The sequence below is a fragment of the Balaenoptera acutorostrata genome, chromosome 12 (assembly GCF_949987535.1).
Source record: "Balaenoptera acutorostrata chromosome 12, mBalAcu1.1, whole genome shotgun sequence".
Taxonomy (NCBI): Eukaryota; Metazoa; Chordata; class Mammalia; order Artiodactyla; family Balaenopteridae; genus Balaenoptera; species Balaenoptera acutorostrata.
In genome coordinates, this window is record NC_080075.1 from 56,260,028 (window position 1) to 56,285,613 (window position 25,586).

The 25,586-nt window shown below is 40.0% G+C and overlaps 1 protein-coding gene across 2 annotated transcripts in view; it reads left to right on the forward strand.

The window, feature by feature from the left end:
- Window positions 1-2,909: 2,909 nt before the first annotated feature.
- Window positions 2,910-25,586, forward strand: part of SRBD1 (S1 RNA binding domain 1) — a 247,656-nt gene continuing 224,979 nt past the window's right edge. Inside the window, exons 1-5 of one of the 2 annotated variants that reach the window (XM_007190081.3) lie at window positions 2,910-2,967; window positions 8,394-8,473; window positions 9,264-9,441; window positions 16,148-16,534; window positions 25,001-25,167. In XM_007190081.3, the coding sequence (XP_007190143.2) occupies window positions 2,917-2,967; window positions 8,394-8,473; window positions 9,264-9,441; window positions 16,148-16,534; window positions 25,001-25,167 (863 nt within the window). In that variant the 5' untranslated portion in view covers window positions 2,910-2,916. Of the gene's footprint in view, window positions 3,096-8,393; window positions 8,474-9,263; window positions 9,442-16,147; window positions 16,535-25,000; window positions 25,168-25,586 lie in introns of both variants that reach the window. The other variant, XM_057558645.1, reaches the window with a different exon arrangement.

Genomic DNA, 25,586 nt, shown 5'->3' on the forward strand with positions numbered 1-25,586 from the left:
TTGGAGTAAGGCAGATCACTGGGTTTGAATCCCAGATCTGCAATTTAATAGTTGATGTGACTTTGGAAGAGTTATTTAACTTATCTATACCTTGGCCTTCTCATTTCATAAAAAGAGGATAATAGCAACATCTCACTGAGCTGATATGAGTTAAATACACAAATACATGTAAAAATATTAATTTAGCGCCTGGCACGTGGTAGATGAGGAATGACTGTAGGTTATTACTATTATTATTACAGTAATACATACCAATGAATAGCATACAAAGAGCTGTTTGCTTTGGAGCAATAAAATAAATAACCTCCAAGAAAATCCAAAACATGTTTTCATTACTCCCAAACTCTACTGCATTAGTCTCAGGCTGGTGTTCAGACTATTCCAGGCTGTGAGTCTAAACCCATGAATTTCTTAGAATTCAGCACTTAAGATCCAAAGGTAAACAACAGACTGGGCAAGGTTCTAGAGAGAAAAGGCAGTTTTTGCTGTGGAGTCTGGTTTATACTTAGCGATTACAAATTTCCCTTGACATCTTTTAGTGGGAGTCGCTTTCTTGCAAAATTCCAAGGGAAATATGTTCTGGACAATCTTACTTGCCTTTGGAGTAGGTCACCACCTACATTAATTTTGGCGGATACTGCCCTAGCTTTTATTTTCCCCAGATGTCTGATGTCTAAAACCTCACCAGGTTATTTACTTTAGCTTAGTAATCTTTTTTCTTCCCCAGTTGAAAGACAATTCTCCCTGGTAGAGGAGAGGGGAATCAAGGTCCAACACTACGCTGGCCAGGCCCTACTCTTGTTCTCACTGGTAATGTGGTTACTCCCATGTACAACCTAGCCCTTGAACCTAGACTGTCTTGTCTGGGCCTCTGTCTCTTGTGGCTGTATCTAGTCCCCAGTCTTGTTTGAAAATTCCTTCAGGACAGGAATTTTGTCAAAAGATTTTGTAGCATATTGGTTAAACTTGACCCACCCGTACCTTAAACCTATGTAGCACAATTCGACATCAAAAGTAGGTGAACGATAAATTGTAAATTGTTGTTGTTGATTATTATGACCTGGTTTCACTTCCCCATATCCTGAACTATAATGTGTTCTCTAGAATTCTTTCAGAACTAGAAATTGTGGAGCAGACTGTGATTGCAGCAGAGAGTTCCAGATCTACTGGAACCATTGCAAAACGCAACATAAGCCTGCAAATTAAGAAAGAAAAAACAAATCCCTAATCAATCTCAGAAATGGATCCTTATTGACAAGGATCTTAGATATAGACGAAGAGACCTTAATAAGGTTAAGGAGTCCTGTTTTCCTCCCCATTGCAAAAATTAGCCAATAAAATTTATGTTCATTGTGGGTGAATCTGTAGCACCCAAAGGGTCATTTCAATAGCTTGCTCAGCTCTTCAGCATTTAATAAGAGTTCCTGGAAATGATTCAGTAGCATGGAAAGCTGCTCTTTAGAGTCTTCTAAGATGAATCCATGGGGTTTTGATTTGCTAAATTCTTATCTAGACTAACAGCAGCCTTATTTCCCTAATTTTACAATCTAATTTCTTTGGCGCTTAGAGTTTAATGTACTCTGTAAAAAACACAACACCAAAAAACAAGTCATTTTTCATTTCTAATGAGAACTGATTTTGAGAAAATATATTAAAGGGAAAGTGAGAGAAGAATTGTTGGGGAGCCCTTTATAATAGCTTTTAAGTTCCGTTAGTGAAAAAAAGTGGGGCTTAGAGTATGGAAGTGGGGTTAAGATACTTGGCCTCATCAAAGTAATAAGCAGGAGCTATTTTTATGTTTTGTGGGAAGGGAAATGGAACTGCTGGATATGGAGGATAGCTCACCTAGGTTACTAGGTGATCAGGACTTAAGACACAGCACTTTTCAAGAATCTAAAAATGAAATGGATTTTTCCATTCTTGCCCCAAAAGGTTAGGTAACTGGGACCTGCATTTGCCTCAAGTAAATTAATTCAGTGAATATTCACCCTTAATATGTGCGGGGTACCTTATCAGGTAAGGAGTGAGATGGAGGGGTAGGCGGTGGAAATAAATCCAAAGACATAAAGTATTCGCCCAGAGCACGAGGCAGTTCCTGAGAAAACCGGGTTTCCCAGTCAGTGTGCTTGGCAGTGTACCAAGCTGCCTGAGATTCCTTTTTTTTTTTTTCTTTTGTCCTACCTGGTCATGTGGAGATCTTTCTTGTGATTTGGTGTGTTTGAGCTATTTTGCCAGCGTTCAGCAGGTATTCTGTGAGAATTGTTCCAGATGCAGATGTATTTTTGATGTACCTGTGAGAGGAGGTGATCTCCCCTGTCCTTCTATTCCGACATCTTGATGGGAGCCTCCCCCAAGCTGCCTGAGAGACCAACGTAAGACAGTAATGACTCTAGGGCTAAACTCTCCCATAAACCTCAGGGGCTGCGTGAGGGCTTAACAGAAAAGGCAATACTGGGATAGTTCCATAAGCCTAGAGCAAACCCTTACCTCGGGGTTTAGGAAACACCCTTTGGGAAGTTAATTACTGACATTTAAAACTGACGTTAGAAAGAATAAAGCTTGATTGTTTTTCATTTTTCCACATTTGCAAATTACAAATAATGCAATAAACAGAAACATTCTTGATTAAACTTAAAAGAGAAGAAAATACAAGCAAAGCGGATTAACAGAAGATAAAGAAATAAAAACAGGGAAGCGGTCGACCTTTGCAAGAACCTCACGACAACCTCCGCCGGATGTGGGTAAATGGAACTCCGCCCCCAGCCGACGAGCGGGTCCCGCGGGATCCTCGCTCTAGTTCCGCCTCCGCTTGGCTCGGCTCCACCCCGCTCCGGTAGCTGCGTGCCTATGCGGCGAGTCAGGGAAAAGCCAGGCGGGACTTCCGGCGTTTGAAAAACTTCCGGCGGGAACCGGAAGATGTGGTTGCACACACAGAATCCTGGGCCTTCTGACACGCCGGGCGGGAAGGTGAGCTGAGCGTCCGCCTTGGCGGTCTTCCTGCGGACTCGCGGGAGCCCGGCGCCCGGGCTCCGGTATTTTTGGGGCCATTAAGAAAGTTCTGAGCGCTCATTTGGGAAATAACATCCCTTTTTAAAGTGAGAAGCTTCATTACATTGTACTGTCTGCAGTCTGTATCTCATACCGTACCCTCGAAAACCCCTCCTACCTGCTGCGTTGTCACCTGGCGCGTCTTCTCAGACAAGCTCTTAGCGCTTAGGGGCAGACGTGGGAAAGCCCGGGCAGACCTAGATTGTTTTCAAACCTCAAATGATCGGAGATGGGGGAGGAAGCGCCCTTTTCACTATCAGATGATGGCCTTGGCAGAATCAGCTGCATCCTCAGTAGTGTGCCTGGCGCGTAGGAGGTACTGAATAACTGTTGAGGAAAGGAACGAATGGGAACACTCCAGGCAACTCTTCTCGAGCCTCCCATTCGCCAGCATGTCATAAATATAATGTATGTGCAATGGGAAACGAGCCTAGGCTTTGTGTTTGGGGCGCTGGGTTCTGGTCCTTATGCCACATAGATCTTCCCTTTGAGTAAAACGTATCACTTCACTGCATCTTAGGCTTCTTATTCATAAAAGAGAATAGCAGGACTGTCTAATTTCTGAGGCTCTTTCCAGCTCTAGTATTTTATTTTTATTACTTAGTTAGGGATCTGTGCTGACATTCCAAGGACTTTTGTTAGTACACAGGGAAACTTCTTTAGATGCCTCTTAAAAAGTTGTTGCCCCCGTTTTCCTTTAAGTTATCTAATTGTTGTTTTTACAGTTTTAATGTAGTATTTGTGTGTGTGCAGGTCTTTCCAGCCCCTCCCCCGCTTTTCACTTGCCCTGGCTTGGTGCCTCCTCTCAGTAACATCATAGCAACCTCCAAGTTATTGATTCTGAGTCGGCTTTCATACCACAGAGATAAGAGAGCTTGGAGGAGTGAAAATCTCAAGCCACTAACAATAGGGATGTTCTCTTGTACCATCACTTTTTCAAGAAAGCAATGAGTGCCATGTGTGATGTTGCCTAATAGTGCTGGGGAAAAAAATGTATATTCCTGTGTAGAGACTATTTTTATATATACTTATGTTCATTTAAAAATAGTTATAGAGCAGCTATTAAGTGCCAGGCTCCGTGTGATACAGAAGTGAAAAAGACAAATGTGGTTTCTTCAAACTTTATGGTGCTTACCGCCATGAAGTAAACATGGGGAATGCAGACAATAAACAAGGATAATTATAGATTATGTTACATAGTACTGTATAAAGGGAATAAATAGGGTCCTATAATAATATTTTATCTGAGAAATGCATGTTAGGCCTAAAATATTGAGATCTAAGCACTGAGAAGGAGCCAGCCTATTGATGAGCGGGGGGAATAGTGCTCCCGGCAGAGGGAACCTGGGGTGGGGAAGGATCACGCTTGTTACACGGACTGAAAGAATGTTGTGACTATGGCTAAGGAGCTACAAGGAGTGGTAAATGTGGTTAGAAAGGTAGGCAGTGGTCACTTCTTCAAGGCGTTCTAGAAGGCTATGGTAAAAAATATGATTTGACTCTAAGTGGAGGATGGAATAGGAAGTCATTGAATGGTTTTAAAGCATTTTCTAAATGTTCGATTGAATGGATTTGTGGAGGATGGGTTTTAGGAGCAGGAGTGGAAGCAGGGAGGCCAGTTAAGAGGCTATTACAGTACTCCAGGTGAGAAGCGTTTGGGACTGAGGCCTCACTGGAGATCATCAAGATTTAAGATACATTTTGGAGGCAGAATTTATGTGACTTACTTACAGACTGGATGTGGGAGATGAAAGAAATAACAGATTTGCAAGGTTTTGGTTTAGCAAGTGAAACTTCAGAAGATGATGGTTATGTTCAGTATCTTGATTGTGGAGATAAGTATACATATGTCAAAACTTATCAAATCTGTACACTTTAAACACGAACAATTTATCGTATGTCAGTTATAGCTCAATGAAGCTGTTTAAATTTTTCCAACGTTCTGACTTAGCAAAGAACCATTCATCTTAGGTGGGTGGTGGTGCCATTTACAAAGATGAGAAAGACTGAGGTCCGAATGGGTTTTAGGACAAGGAATGGTTATCAGGAGTTCCATTGTGGATATGTTAAATTTTGGATAACTGTGAAGCATCTAAATAGTTTCATAGGCAGGCAGTTTATTATGTAAATCTGAATCTCAGAGGTGAGCTTTGTGATGGAGGTATTAGGTTTGTTAGTAAGTAGGTGATACAAGTATTTAAAACCATGGGAATGGATTAAATTTTGGTTAATCTACAAATCCTATGATAGGAAATAAGAGAACATGGGAGGATTGGAGATGGACAAACAGTTCCCAGAACATTGGTGGTAAAACTGGAGTATACATACCCCTGGGAGTATACCTAGATAGGTACACAGTTTTTAAGAAAGAATTTCGAAGACCTTACCTTCTGTATATACTCTCCAAAACTGATTTGCCTGTAATAGGCCTATGTGTTCATGCATATTCTCCTTTCCCACCTCCTTTTTCAAATTCATATTTTTTTTCCTACTTGTCAAAAGACAAGTTCACCTCTTTTAATGGCAGCATTGCCTCCAGGGTGCCTGATAAAGGAGCATTTGGAAATATTTGTTTTAGGAAAGTCTTCTCCAGTGGTTAATTAAAATTTTATGAGCTTCCCAAGGATTTGTCTATTCCTATTTATAACACATTTCTGTTAAAGCTGAAGTGTGGAGTTAGAATTGGTGCATGGTGGTCTGTGTGGGAAAGTTCTGAATTCAGGTATAATGTAGAAGGGGGTGATGGGAGTGGATGATCTGGTTGGGTTGTTTGTCGAGGAGCTTAGCACCTTCAGCTTTTTATTCTTGGGCTGGTCAGATTCTCCAAAGAAGAATCTTCCCATGCTCCTCCCAAGAGGGTAGGAATCTGACTGGCAGCCTTTTTAGGAGCATAGTGGGGGAAGGGGGCCGGGAATCTCTGTTTAATGTTCAGCCTGTATGGTTCCCATGTCCACAACTGTACTTCATGTCCTCTAGTCTAGAGACTTGTTTTACCTTCTCCAGAGAATAACCTCCAGACTTTTTCCTGGGGCAGTTGTTAATAGCACGAAGTGGAGTAGGGCATCTAGAGATATTCCTTTGCTTCAGACAGCTTACACCCAGCCCTGACTCCCTTTACCCTTAGTTCCAAGGTATCAGGTACCATGTCCTGTGAATTTTTTTTGGAGGATACTGCAGAGTAAATTGGTTTGGTTCTGAAATGCTCCCACTGCTGACTTGGGGTTTTAATTTTTATATAGTAAAATTTGCTAATCTTTTTGGCTTTTGGAATTTCGAGTCATGCCTAGGAAAACCTTAATTCTCCCACCTCCACTCAGAATTATCAAAACAGTCTTCTTTGCCTTTTGTAGTACTGTAATTTTATTTGGTACATTTAAATCATTAGTCAGTGTGGAATATATTTTAGTTCATGGTGTGGCAGCAAGAATTAAACACTTCTTTTCCTCCAGAGGGATAGCTGATTGTCTTAATACCACTTATTCAGTAATTCATTTCTGGACTTCCCTGGTGGCACAGTGGTTAAGAATCGCCTGCCAATGCAGGGGACACCAGTTCGATCCCTGGTCCGGGAAGATCCCACATTCCCCAGAGCAACTAAGCCTGTGCACCGCAACTACTGAGCCTGCGCTCTAGAGCCCGTGAGCCACAACTACTGAGCCCACACGCCACAACTACTGAAGCCTGTGCGCCTAGAGCCCGTGCTCTGCAACAAGAGAAGCCATCGCGATGAGAAGCCTGCGCGCCACAACGAGAAGCCCATGCACCGCAACGAAGAGTAGCCCCCACTTGCCACAACTAGAGAAAGCCTGCGCACAGCAACAGAGACCCAACACAACCAAATATAAATGAATAAATAAAATTGATTGAAATGCCACCCCATCATACACTGATTTCCTCTGTTTCTGTTTTTGTTTCATTGTGGTAAAATACGTACAACACAGAAATCACAAATTATCCGTTCCTTTATGATCAGTATCTAGGAGCACTTATTTGAGGAATGATGACCTTGATAAACATAAAATTCAGAAAAGGTGGTGAAGGAAAAGATGGAAGAATATCCTATCTACTTCTTTTGTTGTCCTGGTTCCCTCTGGGCACTCTCCTGTCCAGTAGTTCTGCACCCACTGGACTGAGTTGAGCTATAGCTGCCAGGGGTACATGTTCCCTTTTGTGACAACCACTTTGGTATTTCTGTGAGGTGTTTGTTCCTTCTCCAAGTGGAAGTTAGAACGGAGGCATTATAACATATGACTGGTTTAGGAACTTGTTTAAAGGTTTACAAGTATGTCAGAGTCTAATGTAGTTTTTATGGTTTGACATACAGTCTTTAGGTAATAAAATTTATCAGCTAAAGTAAATTTGTTTACTACCTGTATTGTATGATGTCTCTGGTTATTTGAGTCCTTTTTTTTTTTTTTTTTTTTTTTTTTAGAGCTGGGCCTTTGAATTTGGGAAATATTTTTTAGTGGCATTTGTGATTAATTATTTTACTTTAAAATTGTGAGCTTTTATTATAAGGGACTAGATTATCTTGTTTTAGGAATAGCCTGGCTGCTTATTCAGTCAGTCAGCATCGCTTATTTGACTGCCAACTTCGTAGATGGGCCTCTACTTATACTGTAAGAAGATAAAGAAGAAGGAAGGTATTTCTTGTCTTTGAGATAGAGTTTAATAAAGGACTTTATAATTTGCTGTCTGATAAATTATCAAATAATACTTGCAGTATACGCAAGCATATAATTCTAAAAAATGAAGAATTCTCACCCTTCAGGAACTTATACATATGTTTCCAGAGATGGCCCATCCTCATCAGGCTTTTGAAACCATGGGAAGGCTGTTAGCTACCCTTATAATTGGCAGCCACATAGGAGGGGAAACAAGTGTTGAGGCTTGTGAATGATTGTCATTTTTCCCCCCTATGGCATTTTGTTTTTTTTTCTTTTTTTTTTTTTATTATTAATTAATTAATTTATTTATTTTTGGCTGTGTTGGGTCTTCGTTTCTGTGCGAGGGCTTTCTCCAGTTGCAGCGAGCGGGGGCGACTCTTCATCGCGGTGCGCGGGCCTCTCACTGTCGCGGCCTCTCTTGTTGCGGAGCACAGGCTCCAGACGCGCAGGCTCAGTAGCTGTGGCTCACGGGCTTAGTTGCTCCGCGGCATGTGGGATCTTCCCGGACCAGGGCTCGAACCCGCGTCCCCTGCATTGGCAGGCGGACTCTCAACCCCTGTGGCATTTTCTAGCAGCAGAGGTATTGGAGTTAGTTTTGACTGGCACATCATTTTGTAGACAAAATAAGTGATCAGTGATTTAAATCATACTGATTTCATGTTGTATTTCTTCTTTCAGATGTCATCATTGCCAAGAAGAGCAAAAGTAAAGGTCCAGACTGTGGTATCCAAAGATGAATTCTCTTCCCTCTCTGAGTTGTAAGCATATTGGTTTCATATGGGGTGGGAGAATGATGTGTATTTTAAGGAGATGCATTCTGTCATTTACTAACTTATGAAGTCATTTGTGTTGAAGAAGGCTGTGTCTTTTTCATTCATTTATGTAACAAATATTTATTGAACTCATGCTGTGTCCCAGGCTGTGTTTAGGTGTTGGTGATAAACTATTGAACAAGGAGAAAGTGACCAACTAAATATAAAATATATACACTAGAATATAAGGTCCGTGATGTCAGTGGAGTTTTTTTTTATTGCTTTAGAGCACAGTTTCTCAACTTCAGCACTATTGACCAGATAACTCTTTGGTACGGGGACTGTTCTTTACATTGTAGGATGTTTAGTAGCATCCCTGGTCTCTACCCATTAGTTGCCAATAGCGTCCCCTCCCCCACCTCAGTTGGGACAATCAAAAATGTCTTTAGACATTGTTTAAAAATGGAAAACCTCACTATGACTATGGTGTGACATGACCCACTTATTACTTAAGGTAATACATGATTTCCTATGTTTTGAGTGTACGGGTGTGTGTATTGGTTAGGTGAGAGGAGAACAGACGGAGACCTGTGATTTATAATGTATTGGAGGGTATTTCTGGTCAACTCTCTTGTTTCAGTTCTTAGCAATATCTCTTCATATTCTGTGTTCACATCACTCCATTTTATATTAAACACCTCTACCTTATTCTTTTTTCAAGAAGCAGATATCTCTTTTTCACCTTTAACATTTGGCTTCATTTTTTCTGGAAATTTTCCTATCGTTTTACTTTTAGATCATCTGCCTCTGAAGATGACAAGGAGGATAGTGCCTGGGAGCCCCAAAAGAAAGTCCCCAGAAGCCGTAAGCTGCCTGTTTCCAAGGAATCCAAACCGAAGAGGGCGCCACGGGTGAAGAAGAACACCCTACAGACCAAAGATGGCTCAGAAGGTGTGGCTGTTAAGGAAGAGCTGGTAGGTGCTTTAGCTGGATAGAGGGAACACTGCCGTGCCTTCCTAATTAGTGATGCTACTTTCTCCTTACATGGACTAGGAAAAAGCAAGTAAATGGCAAAAACTGCAGGGCAATGGTGCCTTCTGCCAGGGGCCTTAATAGTATTTACCATCAGATCCACCGTGTTGGAGCAGAAGGAATATTTATCAACTGGCACATATGTATATCTTGCTGTAAGCAAACACTGTAGCTACACCAATCTGGATTAAAAAAACCAACAACAATAAATTATTGGCTCTGTTGCAGTACCGAAAGGATTATGCATTTCCAAAATCATTCACTGTGGTATTCCTTTAAATAACAGCTTCCCTAGGTCATTTAAAAGAATACTCTTTTGATATGCAGTGGATGCCTGACTTCCCAGGGACTCATTTATTGTGTATAGAGGGGACATTACATTGTACCTTGCTGTGCCCTTGGATAGGGCATTTGAATCGATCTTTTCTCCTATCAGCCCGGCACCTCTGTTTCTTCATCTTTGCATGCAAGCTTTTCACTGAACACACTTTTAATGGGTGGGTGGGTAGGCTTTACCTACAGCTGAGAAAGTATTGACTTGTTGGCAGAATTTGGAGGTTTTTCATTAAGCATGGCATAGCTGCACTTAAGAGTAGCTTGACTGCCTAATTCGGAAATATCTCTTAGTTCCGGGGTTCTTTGTATTGGGGTCACAAACCCTTTGAGAATTTGATTATAGTTATGAACCTTCTCTTCAGTAAAATGTACACATAAGTTTTAAAGTATGGTTCAAGAGCATACAGCTTAAGAACCCTTGTCATGGTGACTTCTTGATCCTTCCCATGGTGCTTCGTATATGTATATTTCTTTTAAAGGGAAAAAGAGAATTCACATGGAAAGTCTCTCACTTAAGAGATATTCCACAAGTTTTCTGGCTCAATCAAAGCACATGGAGCATGTTAGACTATTTCATTTCACTGGTTTGGCATCTTGTTCTTGTGTAACCACCACCGAACAAAATAATTGAAAACCCTAATTAGGTGGAGCTAGAATTGGTTTTGGGTGGAGATGGAATTGGTAGCCTCTTAATAATTTTAAAATCTATTGTTAGCAAACATTGTAGACAAAATCCATCATTACTCAGTCTCTTCCTCTCCATGTTGCTGTAATTTGCCAGTCCACTGGCCATTCCTCTTCATTCTTTGAAGACTTTAGCTCCTGCTTTGTATCTTCCTCTCTGCATCTTCTGTCACTATTCTCAGTGATACCCCCTTCCACTTGGATGAGCCTTCTAATACCCTGTGTTCCTGGTTCTTTAACCTCCCCACCTCCAGTGCCTTTTTCTTCTTCTCTGCCTTCACCACACCTCTCGTGAGCTCAGCCTGAATCTTGTCATGACCAGAAGCTGTGCTACTGCTGACATTTCTTTTCCACCTATCTCACTTTTGTACCATCAGCTCACCATTTCCTGTTTTTCCAGCTTACTTGCTCAGGTGCCCTTACTGACGCAATTTTGCAAATTTGTCACAACTTCTCATCAGTAGTTCTCAGCCTAGGGAACTTGCAAAAAAAAATACCAATGCCTAGGCCCCTTTTCCAAACCAGTTAAATCTGGAAAGAATTCTGGAGGTAGGCCTTGGCACCAGTGGTATTATTTTCTTAAAGCTCCTCATGTGATTTTTATGTACAGCCAGAGTTGAGATCCATTGCCTAATTCTTTGACTGTAGGGCTCTGTCACTGTCCATCAGCCCTTTTCTTTTCCTACCTAATCTAGCCTAGATTACATAATCACTTTTTATTGAATGGTCTCACCATTTTGCCCTTCTTTTATTCGATCCTACATGGCTGATTAAACCCCAGCACTGGGTGAGCCATAGCCTCTCTTGCCTGCACTGAGCAGCTAACCATTGCGGGAAGCAGTCTCACCAGTGACCTAATTTGTTTTGCTTTAGATTCATAATCTCAGACCTCAAAATTGCATCAGAAATAGCTGGTAACCTCATTATTTTTCTTCAGCAGGTTTGTTTTTCCACCTTTTTCTCTTTTCTTAAACTTCCTAAATTCCTTTCTGTTCTCTCACTCAGCTGATGACATTGCCTTTTTTATTTGAGAATATATGAAGTTTCCAGTTTTCTCACGACCAAGCTATCTATATTTGTGTTCACCTTCTGTCCTATTGCCATGGAGGAAATGTCATTCCTCCTACCAAGGATTGGTTCGCCGCTTCGGCTTAAGGTCTCGTCCACTCTTGTGCAAGGTCTCTGTTCCCTCTGTCATCTCCTTTCTTTTCTCTTGTCAACTTTTCTTCCTCAATTGCTACAGAGTATAAAATGCTCTTTTACATCTAACTTTTAAGAAGCCTTCCCTTGACTCCATATCCCTTTCCAGCTATCTGTCAAGCTCACACAATACAACACAAGGTCAAGGCCAAGGCCTGCTGATTGATTCAACTGGTAAAGATATTTACAATGAGCCACTTCTTTGATTTAGACAGTTTACGACTTTCAGAGATAGCAAAAAGAAGAATGGTCAGATTCTTCCTGGAGTTCTGGGTTTAGTTATAGGCTACATAATTACCATTTGAAGTGTTAAGAGTGATTAAAAAACCCATGAAGGCAAAAGATAATGAACTGTGATTTTTCAGCGTGTCAAATATTCAGGTTAACTATAAGGAGGAAAAATATTTTCATGGCTTATTAAACTTGAGTATGTCACTGAGGAAGGCTGTAGAATCTTAGTCTTAGAAGCTTTAAAAATGGAGAGTTATTTCCATATTTTTGTTTGTTTATTTATTTACTTTATTTTTGGCTGCATTGAGTCTTCGTTGCTGCACACAGGCTTTCTCTAGTTGCAGCGAGCGAGGCTACTCTTTGTTGTGGTGTGCGGGCTTCTCATTGCAGTGGCTTCTCTTGCTGCGGAGCACGGGCTCTCGGCGCATGAGCTTCAGTAGTCGTGGCTCATGGGCTCTAGGGCACAGGCTCAGTAGTTGTGGCGCATGGGCTTAGTTGCTCCGCAGCATGTGGGCTCTTCCCAGACCAGGGCTCGAACCTGTGTCCCCTGCATTGGCAGGTGGATTCTCAACCACTGCACCACCAGGGAAGCCCTTTCCATATATATATATATATATATTTTTTTTTTTTAAAAGAATACTCTTTTTTTTTTTTTTTTTATAGCTACTTTATTTATTTATTAATTATTTATTTTTGGCTGTGTTGGGTCTTCGGTTCGTGCGAGGGCTTTCTCTAGTTGCGGCAAGCGGGGGCCACTCTTCATCGTGGTGCGGGGACCGCTCTTAATCGCGGTGCGCGGGCCTTTCACTATCGCGGCCCCTCCCCTTGCGGGGCACAGGCTCCAGACGCGCAGGCTCAGTAGTTGTGGCTCACGGGCCCAGCTGCTCCGTGGCATGTGGGATCTTCCCAGACCAGGGCTCGAACCCGTGTCCCCTGCATTAACAGGCAGATTCTCAACCACTGCGCCATCAGGGAAGCCCTTTCCATATATTTTTGATCTGTGTTTTGATCTAAACATGTTTGGATTCACTTTTCTCAAAATTTTTGGTCTTTGGACTCCTTTACACTTTTAGAACTTACTGAGGACCCCAAGGAACTTTTGCTTAGATGGGTTATATCTGTAGATATTTACCATATTAGAAATTAAAAATGAGAAAATATTCATCAATTTAAAACTAATAATAATCCTATTATATGTTAATGCAAATAACATGTTTTAATGAAAAATAAGTATATATTTCCCCAAACAACAAAAAAATTAATGATGAGAATGACGTTGTTTTACATTTTTGCAAATATCTTTAATGTCTGATTTACTAGAAGATATTTGAAATAAAAAAGAAATCCCAGCCTCCACACAGATGTGTATTTGGAAAAGGGAATGGTGTTTTAATAGCCTTTTCAGATAATTGTAGATATTATTTTATACTATACCAAAACTCAGTAAGTGGTAGTTTAAAAGGTTTCATTGTGGAATCTGTAACCATACTATATTCTATTAGATTAAAATCCATTGGTCTGTGTTGGTTGAATGGCTCTTTTACCTATGCATGATTTTGTAACATTATGTGTTGGTCATTTGGAAAATACTGGTTCACTAATTGATTTACTGTGAGACAACCACTGCACGTCAGTATGCATTGGCCTGCAGCAGAAGTGCTTTATGTGTACATTTGTGCTTTATGTACATTTCAGTACAGACTATGAAAAAAGTGTGCTTTCAAGGATTGAAATTTTAAAAATTAAAAACTTTTACTGCTTCATTCTTAAGTGAAGCTGACATTGTTTTATTGCAAGTGTGTGACAGTGAAGGGAACAGTGATTGCTAGTACAGCTTGGTGCCACTGCCTTGCTTTTTTGCTACCATTGCTCTTGCACCATCAGTGAAATGTCAAACAGTGCCTTGGCATTATTATGAAAATAGCTGTGACCTTGCAGACCCCCTGAAAGGGTCTCAGGGGTCTGTGAACAACACTGAGAAACCCTAGGTAAATTTTGCCTGAAGACTCCAGAGAAGATACCTTTAAGTGTCTAATTTTTGACTGCTGGCTTTTCTTTTTTTCCTCTTACTTTAAACCCCCCACCTTTAGTCATTTTACTTTTTCTTTATTTCTTCATCTACTTCCTTTTCCCTCTCCTGAGAGGTAGTCTGGGTGTGGTAGTCATGGTAATGGTGGTGGTAACAGCAGATTTTTGATTGCTTACCGTTAGCCAGGCGACATGTTCAGCACTGCATTTGCGTGATATTACTTAATCTTCACAAAAATCCCTTGAGGCAGGTGCTGTAATTATCCTGATTTTATAGACCAGAAAGCCAAGGGGAGAGATGTTAAGTGACTTGCTCATGAATCACAGATAGGAATGGAACTGGGTTTCTAAGTCAAGAACATGATTTTGTCAGCATTTCAGGAACCAGTATATCTCTCGTGGGTGTTTTTACATCAGCCATGCTCATAAGAGTGGTGTATAAAACCAGAGTGCTGGTTTAATAATTAATAGTTTGATATAACCGTCGCAAGGAGTTAAATTCTTATGACTAGCACTGTCTCTCGTTGGAGGCTGAAGTAAGTAGGGAATTAAATAATAATCAGAAATTTACTTGATGAGCATGGGCTCAGAATAGGAGAATTAGAGAAATATTCATTTGGGTTTATTGAATGCCTTCTGTGGTCAACGTACTGTGCTTGTCACAATGAGAACTGAATGTTTTAACTGCATGAATCTAAGGTAGTCTGATGTATCCATCTCACAGGAGGGCTGTCTTAACCATCGGGAGCAAATTACTCAGAATCTGTTTGCTAACCTTTCCTCTTCTTTGTATGTTACTTAGAATGCTGATCCTATTTGCTTTCTACAGTTCTCCTTTTTCTGTTCCTCTAGGGCTGACAACTCTCTGTATGATTGACACATTCTTCAGCTATGTCAATTAATTTGATCAGGTTATTATCAACTCTTATGGACTTGAGGCATTCTATTTTTATACCTCTGTTCTTATCTATTATGTTCCAATTAAAAATGTAATACTTGGAGGGCTATTTAATGTATTATATATCATTTCCAGGTTAGGTGGTGACGGGTGGGCATTAGGATGGAGGGGGTGTGCTCTTTATTATAGTTCCCAGTATTTTCAGTAGTCAGTAATTATGGAAAATTATCTGATAGGAGAGAAAATTCAATACTGACTGAAATTTAGTTTGGGAGCAGTTCTTTTGTTTGAGTTTGTGCCATCTGCATCACTTAGGTAACTAAAAACAGGCTAGCTTGCGAAATTGTGAACTCCATGGGGCAGGGTCTATATCTTATTTACTACTCTAGTCTCAAAATGAGTGCCAGATGTCATTGCTTCACACCTGAGTTGTCACCTGGGGGGAGGGGTGGGTGGTGCAGAGAGTAGCCCTTGGACACCTGCATGTACTGCTGTGCAACCTCTTACTAAGGAAAAATGCCTGGTACTACCCTGCTGTCCTGCCATGTTTTCTGTTCTCTTTCTGCATAAACTGGTGGCAGGTGTAGCATGTTGAGTTTTATGAACCTGTGAGTGTTACTCTTCTCCCTCCAAAGTGTTGACTTTTGATTGCAAGTTTTAAATGTTGGTTTTTCTGCCAGGTGTACACCTATTCTCCACTTATTTAAAAAAATTAAACCTTCACCTGCAGTTGTGAAAAATAATACAGAGATATCATGTACCCTTTATCACATTTCCCCCTATGGTCACATCATGTAAAACTATAGTTAAATATCACAGCCAGGATATTGACATTGATAAAATCCACTGATCTTATTTAGATTTCTCCAGTTTTATTTGTGTTCATTTATATGTGTGTATGTATATGTGTATATTTAGTTTTATGCAATTTTACAATATGTGTAGGTCTGTGTGTCCACCACACAGGACAGTCCTATCACAAGGATCCCTAGTATTGCCCTTTTATTGTCATACCCACCTCCCTCCCAACCTCCACCCCCATCTCTGACCCCCAATAACCACTAATTTTTTCAGGAATATTGTATAAATACAATCATATAGTATGTAACTTTTTGAGATTGGCGTTTTCCCTCCAGTCAACATAATTTCCTTGAGATTCTTCCAAATTATTGTGTATGTCTACAATTTGTGCCTTTTCATTGCTGAATAATATTCCAGAGCCATTGGTTTTTATCATCTAATTCTTGTGTGATCTCTTCATGATTTGATAGAATAGCTCTGTGCCTATTGCTGATGTTGATTTGGAAGACAGAAAAAATAAATTGGAGACTGTGCAGACTCTGAAAACAGCAAAGATGAAACGGAAAAATTCAGCTCAGTCACCTTCAGCTCGGAGGACCAAAAAGCTGAAAGCTGATGAAGAAACCAACAAAGCCAGCAGCTTAGAGAGCGGGAGTAACAGCACAGAGAAACCGTCCACAAGCGCCACGTGGGAAGGTGGGTGCAAGAAGGAGGAGAGTGAAGACGACTTCACGTGCAGTCAGTCCCCTTTGAAGAAAGTGAAGACAGAAATGTGTCCTCAGGGGCAGCCTGTCAGGTTTCCAGCAAATGCCAACATTATTAAGGAGGAGGTGGAAATGAACTGGGACATAGTACAGGTATGTGCAGCCTCTTTCTGTCACTTCAATTTGTTTGATCCCTTTCTTTTTGACTGGGATGGGGCTAGGGAAGGGCTGGGAGTTTTCAGTTCTCTTTTCACTTTTGCCAGTGGTCTCTGGAGGCTTTGCCCACTGGTTCCTTTCCTGGGTACGTGGTTTGGTATTATTGCTTATTGTCATCAGTTCTTTAGCTAAAAGCTGTGACCTCAGGCAAGGTAGATCTCCGCCATGGTGTTCTAGTGAACATGTCCTATATAGACAGATTGCATCAACAGATTGGGCCCTCCTAAGTTCCTTGTTAAGTTTTTGCTTTGCACTTGGATTGTATTGCCTATAAAAGCAGTGCAAGTGATTAAGTCATTGACCATTAGTACATCTGTTTAACTCTTAGTGTAATGTTGTAATAGACTATGAACAAGGCCTAGTAATTTCTTAAAGGAAAATTTTATCCAAATTCTAACTTGAGCTGCCATAATTATATTTCTTACTACAGGAGAAATTGGATTTCTCCCAGTTTCTTTGGCTGGCTTTGGGGATGGTAGAGAAGACCTGAAGAGTGACTCTTAAACAGTGATTCTCAACCTTTTGTCTGCCCCAACACACTCTGGGAACGGTTCAGACTTAATCATAGCAGTGCCCCTCAGTGTAAATGGGGATAACCTCCCTCCTTATTGTCTGTCCCATGGTGATTTGATGTGTACTCCTTCCTCTGCTGTGAATTACTGCTCTAGAGCTTGGTGCCTCTGCTGGGTAATACTACTTCTCAGTCTGGGATTGTCTGTGTGTTACCTTTTTTTCAGAGGAACTTCTTTTTATCCATGCTGCCTTTTCTATTACCTATTAGTTGAACATCACCAGTAATTTTTAATTATGATTTTTTCTTCTCTCTGACTTATTAAGGAATAGAATGTTGCCTCATAGCTTTCTTCTCATTCTTGTTCCTGAACAGTTCAGAGTTTCCTGGAGAAACAGTATAATTAAGCTCCTTTCTATGCCTTCTTTTTCTTTTTTCATTTAGGCCTACAAAGAATTGTTTTAAAAGGTTGGTTCATGGCAGCCTGAATCAGATTCACCTGGAAGGCTTTCTTAACAGGCAGACTCCTTGGTTCCAGTCCAGACCTACAGGGACAGGTGGACGTGTCCCACTTCCCTTCTCTTCTCCTTTACTTTTAAGCTTACTTGTGCTGTTGACGTAGATCTACCTTTAGTAGTTGACCCTGAGCAGGAGGGAGGGAGAGAGGAAGGTTTCAAAGCCCAGGAAATCTCTTGAACTGTAGAAATAAGTTTTACAAAAGGAAGTCAAGGGCTACTTATTCTATGAAACTTTGCTTCACACCCCTATCTCCTAATCTGTGTAACAGAGAAAGAGATGAAAATGACCCTACCTTTGCCAGCTGTCTCTTGGTTACAAGTAATAGAAACCTGCTTCTAATGAGCTTAAGAAGAAAATAGTTTATTACCAAGGACCAGGGCCCTTTCAAAGATGCAAGGGACAAAGTGTGATCGAGTATCCTAAAGGCCTTGAACCAAAAATTGGAAAACTGAGGATTTGAGGAAGTCATTTTCTCAGTTTTCTCTCTTTCAGGGGTTTCATGATCACCCATTTTTGCCCCTTCTCTGTCTGAGTGGTTATTTCCTCTCAACAGACCAGATTTCCCTGCTTCTTCACTGAAGGTGGAAGATGACAGCTCCACAATTCATTTACCATTAGTTTTAGCTTGTGAGGAGGGAAAAGTGTACGGAGAGAACAGGTTCCCAACTGCCAGAGGGTGAGTGGCAGAAGAAGAGCAGCCAGGAGTTAAAAGCTTCATTTGTAAATCAGTAGCAGCAGTGTCCATGGTTGTGGTGTTTGAATATCAAATGGAAGCAAGTTTTCAGGTCCTAGAACTATTTTTATGGCCTTTGGCCATATTATTTGGGTAATATGGGTGTGCTTGCCTTTCTTTTCAATTCCAAGCATTTTTTCTCCTCCTCCTTATTGAAAGTGATTTTTGACAGCTCAAACAAGCCTGTACTCAGAATGTGGCACTCCTTGCTTGTGAGTTGGGAGAAGTGGTTGCCTCAGCTGCCGCCCTCGCTGAGCACCCTGAGGACAACTAGTATGCTCAGCATTTTCTAGATCGGTTTAGGGAAATTGCCTGGGGAACTTCAGGTGCGATTTACATGTTTGGGTTTTTAAAAAATTTAACCAGATACAGTCATCCTTGTCTAACCTTGAGTTACTTTTACAGACAAGTCTTTTAGTGTATGTGGACTTCCTGTCCTATACTTTTTATTCTCTATAAGCAGGAGAGAGAATCATTCTATCTTAGCACTGCATTCCTCCTTCCAAACATGTTTGAGAATAGTGGCAGGTGTTAGGGGGAAAGGGGCTGAGAAGAGCGAGAGTCAGCAATGCCAAGTCAGACAATCAGGAAGGCTTTGAACATTTGAGTGAGGACCAGAGTCAGTGAAATGCCTGTGGTATGCATTTTATCTGTCACAAAATGAAATGTATGTCCAAGTTCTTTGGGGAAGTCCTAACAAATTCCTAGTTAGTAAGAAATAGTCAATGGAAATTAATTGTATAGGAATTATTATTACTAATTGAACATGAGGGAAATGTCATTTATATTTCCTTCATTTTGTGTGCTGTTCCCCTTGGACCCTGCCCACCATGACACTTTGATCCTCTAGCTGTTTTTTCCCTTCAAGGTGTGTTTCTCATTTCTGAAAGTCCACAGCTTTTTCAGGAATATCACTGTCTTGTTTGGGGAGGGAAAACTACATTGTCAGTACTTAATTTATTTGTAGACTTTACATATAAACACACTTTGTGTCTATTTCCTAATCAGGTTTGGCGATCACCAGACTCCTTGAGAAACAACCTACTTCAGCCCTTCCCCCAAGCCACAAATGTGTGGTTGCCATTAGAAACTAGTTTTTGTTAAAGTATATTTTATCATTACACAAATATATTGTGAGTACCATAACCTTTGTAAGAATTTGAAGAGGTGACTAGCTACAAGCAGTTTTTGAGAAAATTAAATGCTCCCAAGTGGTGATTGTTGTTACGTAGTGTCTTTACTTTGAGGGGGGTGGGCGTGGAGCAGCCATATAGAATATCTTAGTAATGTTTGCTAAATTAGGGAGGAAAAGCAAGCAAAAACCCCGTTATTAGCCATTTTCCCCATTTTTGCAAGAAGATGATGTGGGATTATATAGGTGAAGAAGAACATGGGATGAAAGTATAGGGGAAAGAAGAGGGACAGGAAGGAGGTGGTGTCTCTGAGTTGGCTTTTCTCACTGCACTTCTACACATAAGCATGCGCCATCCGTTAGGTCAACCTGTGTGTTCCAGGAGGGATTAAGTAAAAGAAATTGTATTGGCCCTTTTTTATTTTTATAACTTAGCTCGTGGTATTTATTATGGGCTTAAAAAAAACTTTGTGAAATATATATATGTATACATATATGCATATATATATAAAATTGTACTTAAATATGCAACTCATGAATGTCCAAAATTGTAACCATGTAACAAGCTTTCAGATCAAGAAACAACATTACCAGCACCCTACAATCCCTTCATACCCTTTTTCAATCCTCCATCCCCTTGCCTAAAACCACTCTTCTGACTTCTAACAGCATAGTTTTTCCTTTTGCAGTCTTTAAGGAAACTTATGTGTGTGGTAAAATAAGTGATATAATAAAATGAATAGGTAAGGGTAAAGAGAGCAGCAGTAATCGAAACTGTTTTAGAAGGGAGGTGTCCAGTTGCTGGTTTGATTTTGGATAAAAAATTCTCTCTCAATCTACTCATTTGAGTGCCATTTAATTTAGATGCTAGTTCTTTTAAAATGCTGCCTGGATGATTAAGGCAATAGTTTAGCTGTTGATACCCAGCAGTTTTCTTTTATAACTGAGGAAATGGGAATATAGATTTTGAAGCAGGAAATTCTCAGGCCACTTGCAGAGAAGGTCATTTTGTTGGAGGTTTTGGACAGTAGAGGACAGTATGAAGGCACCATGTCTCATCGCAGTTGGATTCAGGACGAAAAGTAAGGCGATTTGATTAATTTGTATTGATACTTTTGCCTGAAGAAAATCATCTTGCTTTGCACACAAATCAAATTTCTGAAAAGGAAATATAGCTTGTGGGACTTTGGGCAATTTACTTAACTTCTTTGGGTCTCAGTTTTTGTATCTGTAAAATGAGTTACTATTGAATATGTAAAAGTGTGTAGAACATAATAAGCCCTATACAGGTATTAGCTTAAAACAACAACAGGCACAAAAAGTGTCTTTCTATTTAAGTCTTAGAGGTGAAAAAAATAATCGAGACTGCCTTGCTTTTTACTTTACCCTCATTCCTATTCACCAGTTAACTATAAAAATTATTAAAGTAATAAGTGTAATAGTTGAAATAAGTAGTAGTTTAAAAGTAAAAATTTTAGTAGTTCCCTGCCCATCCCTAAGGTTTGATCTCTACTTTTAATGCTTAGCTGTTTCTTTGGCGTTTGCCTCATCTGTCTAAAACACAGATGCTGGGCCCCACCCCAGAGGTTCTGATTCAGTTGATCTGGGGTGGGGCTCAAGAAGTTACATTTCTAATAAGTTTCCTGATTATGCTTATGCTGCTGGTTTGGGAACCACATGTTGTGAACCACTGCTCTAGTCCCCAAATCTCACTGACTCATAAAATGTCAAGGGAGTTTACAGGGGGGGTTGACTCAACAGCTGAAATCAAGTAATGAGCAGATCAGTCATTGAGTGGCTTGATATTAAGTATAGGATAAAGTTCAGACTTTTTTTAGAGTTCACCATCTAGCTCCATCCACTTTTCCATTTCTCACTCATCTCAATACGCCTTGTACATTTTAGCATTACTGAACATAGAAATTTTTTAAAATGTGCAGTGGTTCCTCATCAGTGGCTTTTGATATGCTCTTCTCTCTTCCTAGAATTCCTGCCCTCATTTGGCTGCCTGAGATACTTTCATTCCCTTGTTGCTTTTCCATTTCTGCAGAGGTAGATGTTTCTTCCTCCCACGTGCTCTCAAAGAGCCTGTATATGCTTCTGTCAGAGTACAGATCACACTGTATTTTAACTGTCTACTTGACCGTCTTTCTTCTTTCTAGCTTATAAGCTTCTTGGCAAGAGGGACTTGGTTTTTTACATTTTGTTTATTACTGGCTTGGTATGGTTATTGGCATATAATATGAGCTAAAATAAATGTTTGACTAAATTAAGACAGAAGAAATTGGATGATTTGGAGGCCCCAAAGTTGTGACTGCTTGTGTGTAGTTTTATTATCCTTAATTTCAAGAAGCAAATTTTCATAAGCAGCAGTATACACTCTCTTAACACATATGCTTCTGGATTTGTCAGGACCTGGTACACTTCAGATGCGGGTCTGGAGTCTTAGCTGTCTTGGGCCCCTTTTAGTTAACAATCACTGAACTAGTTTAGGATAGTGGGAGCCCATGGGTTCTAACAATCGCTCAGTTCCAAAATAATGAGCATTTTTGTCATTTTCGTGTCTTATGTCCGTCTTTCAGAATCTGGCCTTTCAAGGGCCGGCTGAAATGCTGCCCCTGCAGCAAGCCTTCCTTGATTACACCAGGGAGATCGTTCTCTTCTCTGAAAGCGTTACACCACTTATTCCCTGGCGTATTCTGTTTTATTTGTACTTATTTATATTAATGTTTTATCTTCCGTTCTAGATTGCTTATTCCGTGAGGACAGTGAAATTTGGGAGCAAGCTTGGGAAAGGATTTTAAAACTATGCTACAATGGTTGGACTTTTACTAGTAGTTAGGAAAGAGTCATTGAAGCTTATGTTCAAAAGAAGAAAAAGAGGAAAAAAATAAGGGACTTATTATAAATGTGTCTTAGAAGTATAATCAGTAGTAATGCAGAAAGGTTGGGTGGAATGCATAGAGAACAAAAAAATGCTCTGTGGTTTAGATAAAAGAAGATAATAGAAAGGGAGCTTGAGGGGAAAGAACAGACATTTTAGAAGTTCAGTTTGCTTCCTTGGTGACAGATTAGAAGAGCGAGATAGAGAACACACAGTGAAACTGAGGACATTGATTAGAATGCTTTTGGTTGCAATAAGAGAAAACCTATCTTGAACTAGCTTAAGCAATAAAGGAGATTTATTGACTTAAGTAACAGGAAAGTTACCTAAGTGCACTGCAACAGTCTCTCCACAATTCTCTTAGCACTGCCATCCAACTTCAAGATTCTACTTGTATAAACCATATTCCTCCCGAGGAAGAAATTGTACCTGGGTCCAGAGTTCTAAGCCAGATCTTGAGCTTCCTGCTGACTGGACTCATCTCTCTGTACAAACTCTGGCTGTTGTAATTCTAAAACAACTGGTTACTGAACAAAATGCTGTGGAGGTGGAGTTGAGGTCAAGTGTTCTTCAGCCACAAAGCTGCTACGTAATGGGGAGGTATTGTTGGGGGAGATAACCACAATATCCCCGAAGGTTTCTGTGGTAGGAGATAATGTTAACTGGAATAGGAAACAGGAAGAGGTACAGGTTTGGGAGAGAAAATACTAATGAACATGATTTTGTAGGGGTCAGGGATGATATCAAGCAAGAGGAGCATTTCTGCATGATGGAGCAGCCTCATGAAGGCCTCTGAAGAGGGAAGCAACTGAGCTTGTTCTAGGAAGTGAACATTGTTCTAGGAGCAGCCCATTGGGGCTGGCTTCTAATGAGGGGAAGACTGGATAAGATGAGGCTGGAGAGGGAGGCCCATGTTTTTTGGGTCATGGTAAGGACTTTGGATTCTAAATGCTATGGGAAATCATTGAAAGGTTTTGACTAGTCAGGTGACATGATCCAATATAGATTTTGGAAAGATAATTCTTGTTGTTTTATGGAAATTGACATAGATGAGATTGCTATGGATGCGAGACGAATAGTAAAAGGCAGTTGCAGTAATCCTGGCTTGAACTAGACTGGGCTATAGGGCAGAAATGAAGAGCAGTAATAGACTAAAGAAATATTTTGCCACTAGAGTTGATTGATTCTTATGATAGTGTAGATTTAAGAGTTAAAGGAGTCAAAAGAGTTGAAGACTCTTAGTTTTCAGGCCTAAACTGGTACTTGAATGGACATAATAAGGGGAAAACTGGAAGAGGAAGAAGTTTGAGAGGGAAATCACTTTTGCGAATGCAAAGTTTGAGATACCTAATAGGATTTCAAGAGGTAGGTCAGGTAGCTGGCTAAATGAGTCCAGAGCTCATGCAGAAGAGAGCTAGGGCTGGAGACGTAAAGCTGGCATTCTCAGAATGGGTGATAAGATGTAGGCCTTAGGATATACAGTGCACAGAGGAATGAGGGTATCCTCAATAGTCTCTGGAGCTCAGCCATTTATTTCATCTGTAGTTTTGAAACTCAGTCTATTTTATATATTGACTTGATTTTGTTAAGCAGTTGACCATGTTAATGCTTTAATGATTTTTGAATTTTTTCTTACATTTTTGGCATATCTTGAGCATCAAGATTGAAATAATAATAAAGCTTATGCCTTTCATGCTTTACTTTAAAAAAAATCGGCTTAGGTTTTGAGAACAGTTACTGAAATTGCATTTTATTCTTTCTCTTCTCCAGGCTGACTTCTCTAAACTTTTCTGCTTACATGTACATTTTTGCTGAAACCTGTAGACTTGTTTTTTAAAAAATAATTATTTTGAATATGTAGTATATGGGAATGATACAAAATTCCAAAGACATAGAAGGATCTTCCTGCCCTAGCTCTAAGCCAACCAGTTACCTTTCCCCAAAATAAGCCATGTTCCAAGTTCTTGTAATTCATTCCATATCCGTTCATGTAAGAGTAAGTTGAGTGGTATTCTGCTCCACGGGCATATCATAATTTATTTACCAATTCCCCATTGTAGACTGTTTTTTGCTGACTTCTACCATACTGGAAAAAATTCTTCAAAAAATATCACTGTAAATAATATCATTTTCCAGAGGTATGAATATATCAGAACAAATTTCCAGAAGTGTAATTGGTGGGTCATAGAGTTTATGCATTGTAAATTTTGATAGATATTGCCAAACTGTTCTTCCTCCAGAGGTTTTACCATTGTACTTTCTCACTAGCAGTAGTTGAAAGTGCCTTTTCCCATCACTTATGCCAGCACAGTGAGTTACCATCTCCTTGATCTTTGGTGCCAATCTGAGAGATGAAAAATGCATATCTCATTTGAGCCCTGTAGAATTCGGGTAATGCAGAGTGGTTTCGATTGGATTTTATTGAATGAGTGAAATGACTATTCTATGATTGTCAATATATATATATATATTTCATACAATTTCCTTTTCTTCTTTTTTTAAAACCACAGCAGTTTGTTTCTAAGTGGCTGGAGAACATTATTTAATTGCTGTATTTTAAACCATATGTTATAATACAGATGTTTAATTTTCATAGTTTTAAATCACTAAATATTAATTTACAGGTTTTATCTGAGAGAACTGATATTGAACTTTGGGTTTGTGCCAACATTATTCGTCTCTTTAATGATGATAACACAATTCCCTTCATTATACGTTATCGAAAAGAGCTTATTAATAACCTTGATGCTGATTCCTTGAGAGAAGTTCAACAAACTCTAGAGGAGCTACGGTAAGAAACCTGGGAAGGGATGAGCTTTGTGTAAGGGGGAAGAGGGTGTGTGAGCCAATGAGGCGAAACAGTGAGGAAGTGAGTGATAGTATATTTCGACAGTTCCAATATTTTGTTTTCTTGATTTATTGTAATCTGGATATAGTCCCCTTCTGACAGAGGAAGCCAGCTCCAGTTTACTTATTTAGGGGTGTGCAGAGTCCCTCTGCTGGTGTGTTCATGCATAGCTTGGGCATGTATCTGCAAAAGGTGGTTTGCATTATTAAGAGTCTGTGCCTATGAGTTTGAATGTCATCTTCTCTCATAGAAATGATTTTGCATAATGGCAAAATTAGAACTACCAGCAGGTAACTCAGAAAAATACATTTTAGTCTAAATCTTCAATAGCTTACATAAAACTGTCCTCTTAATACTGTGAA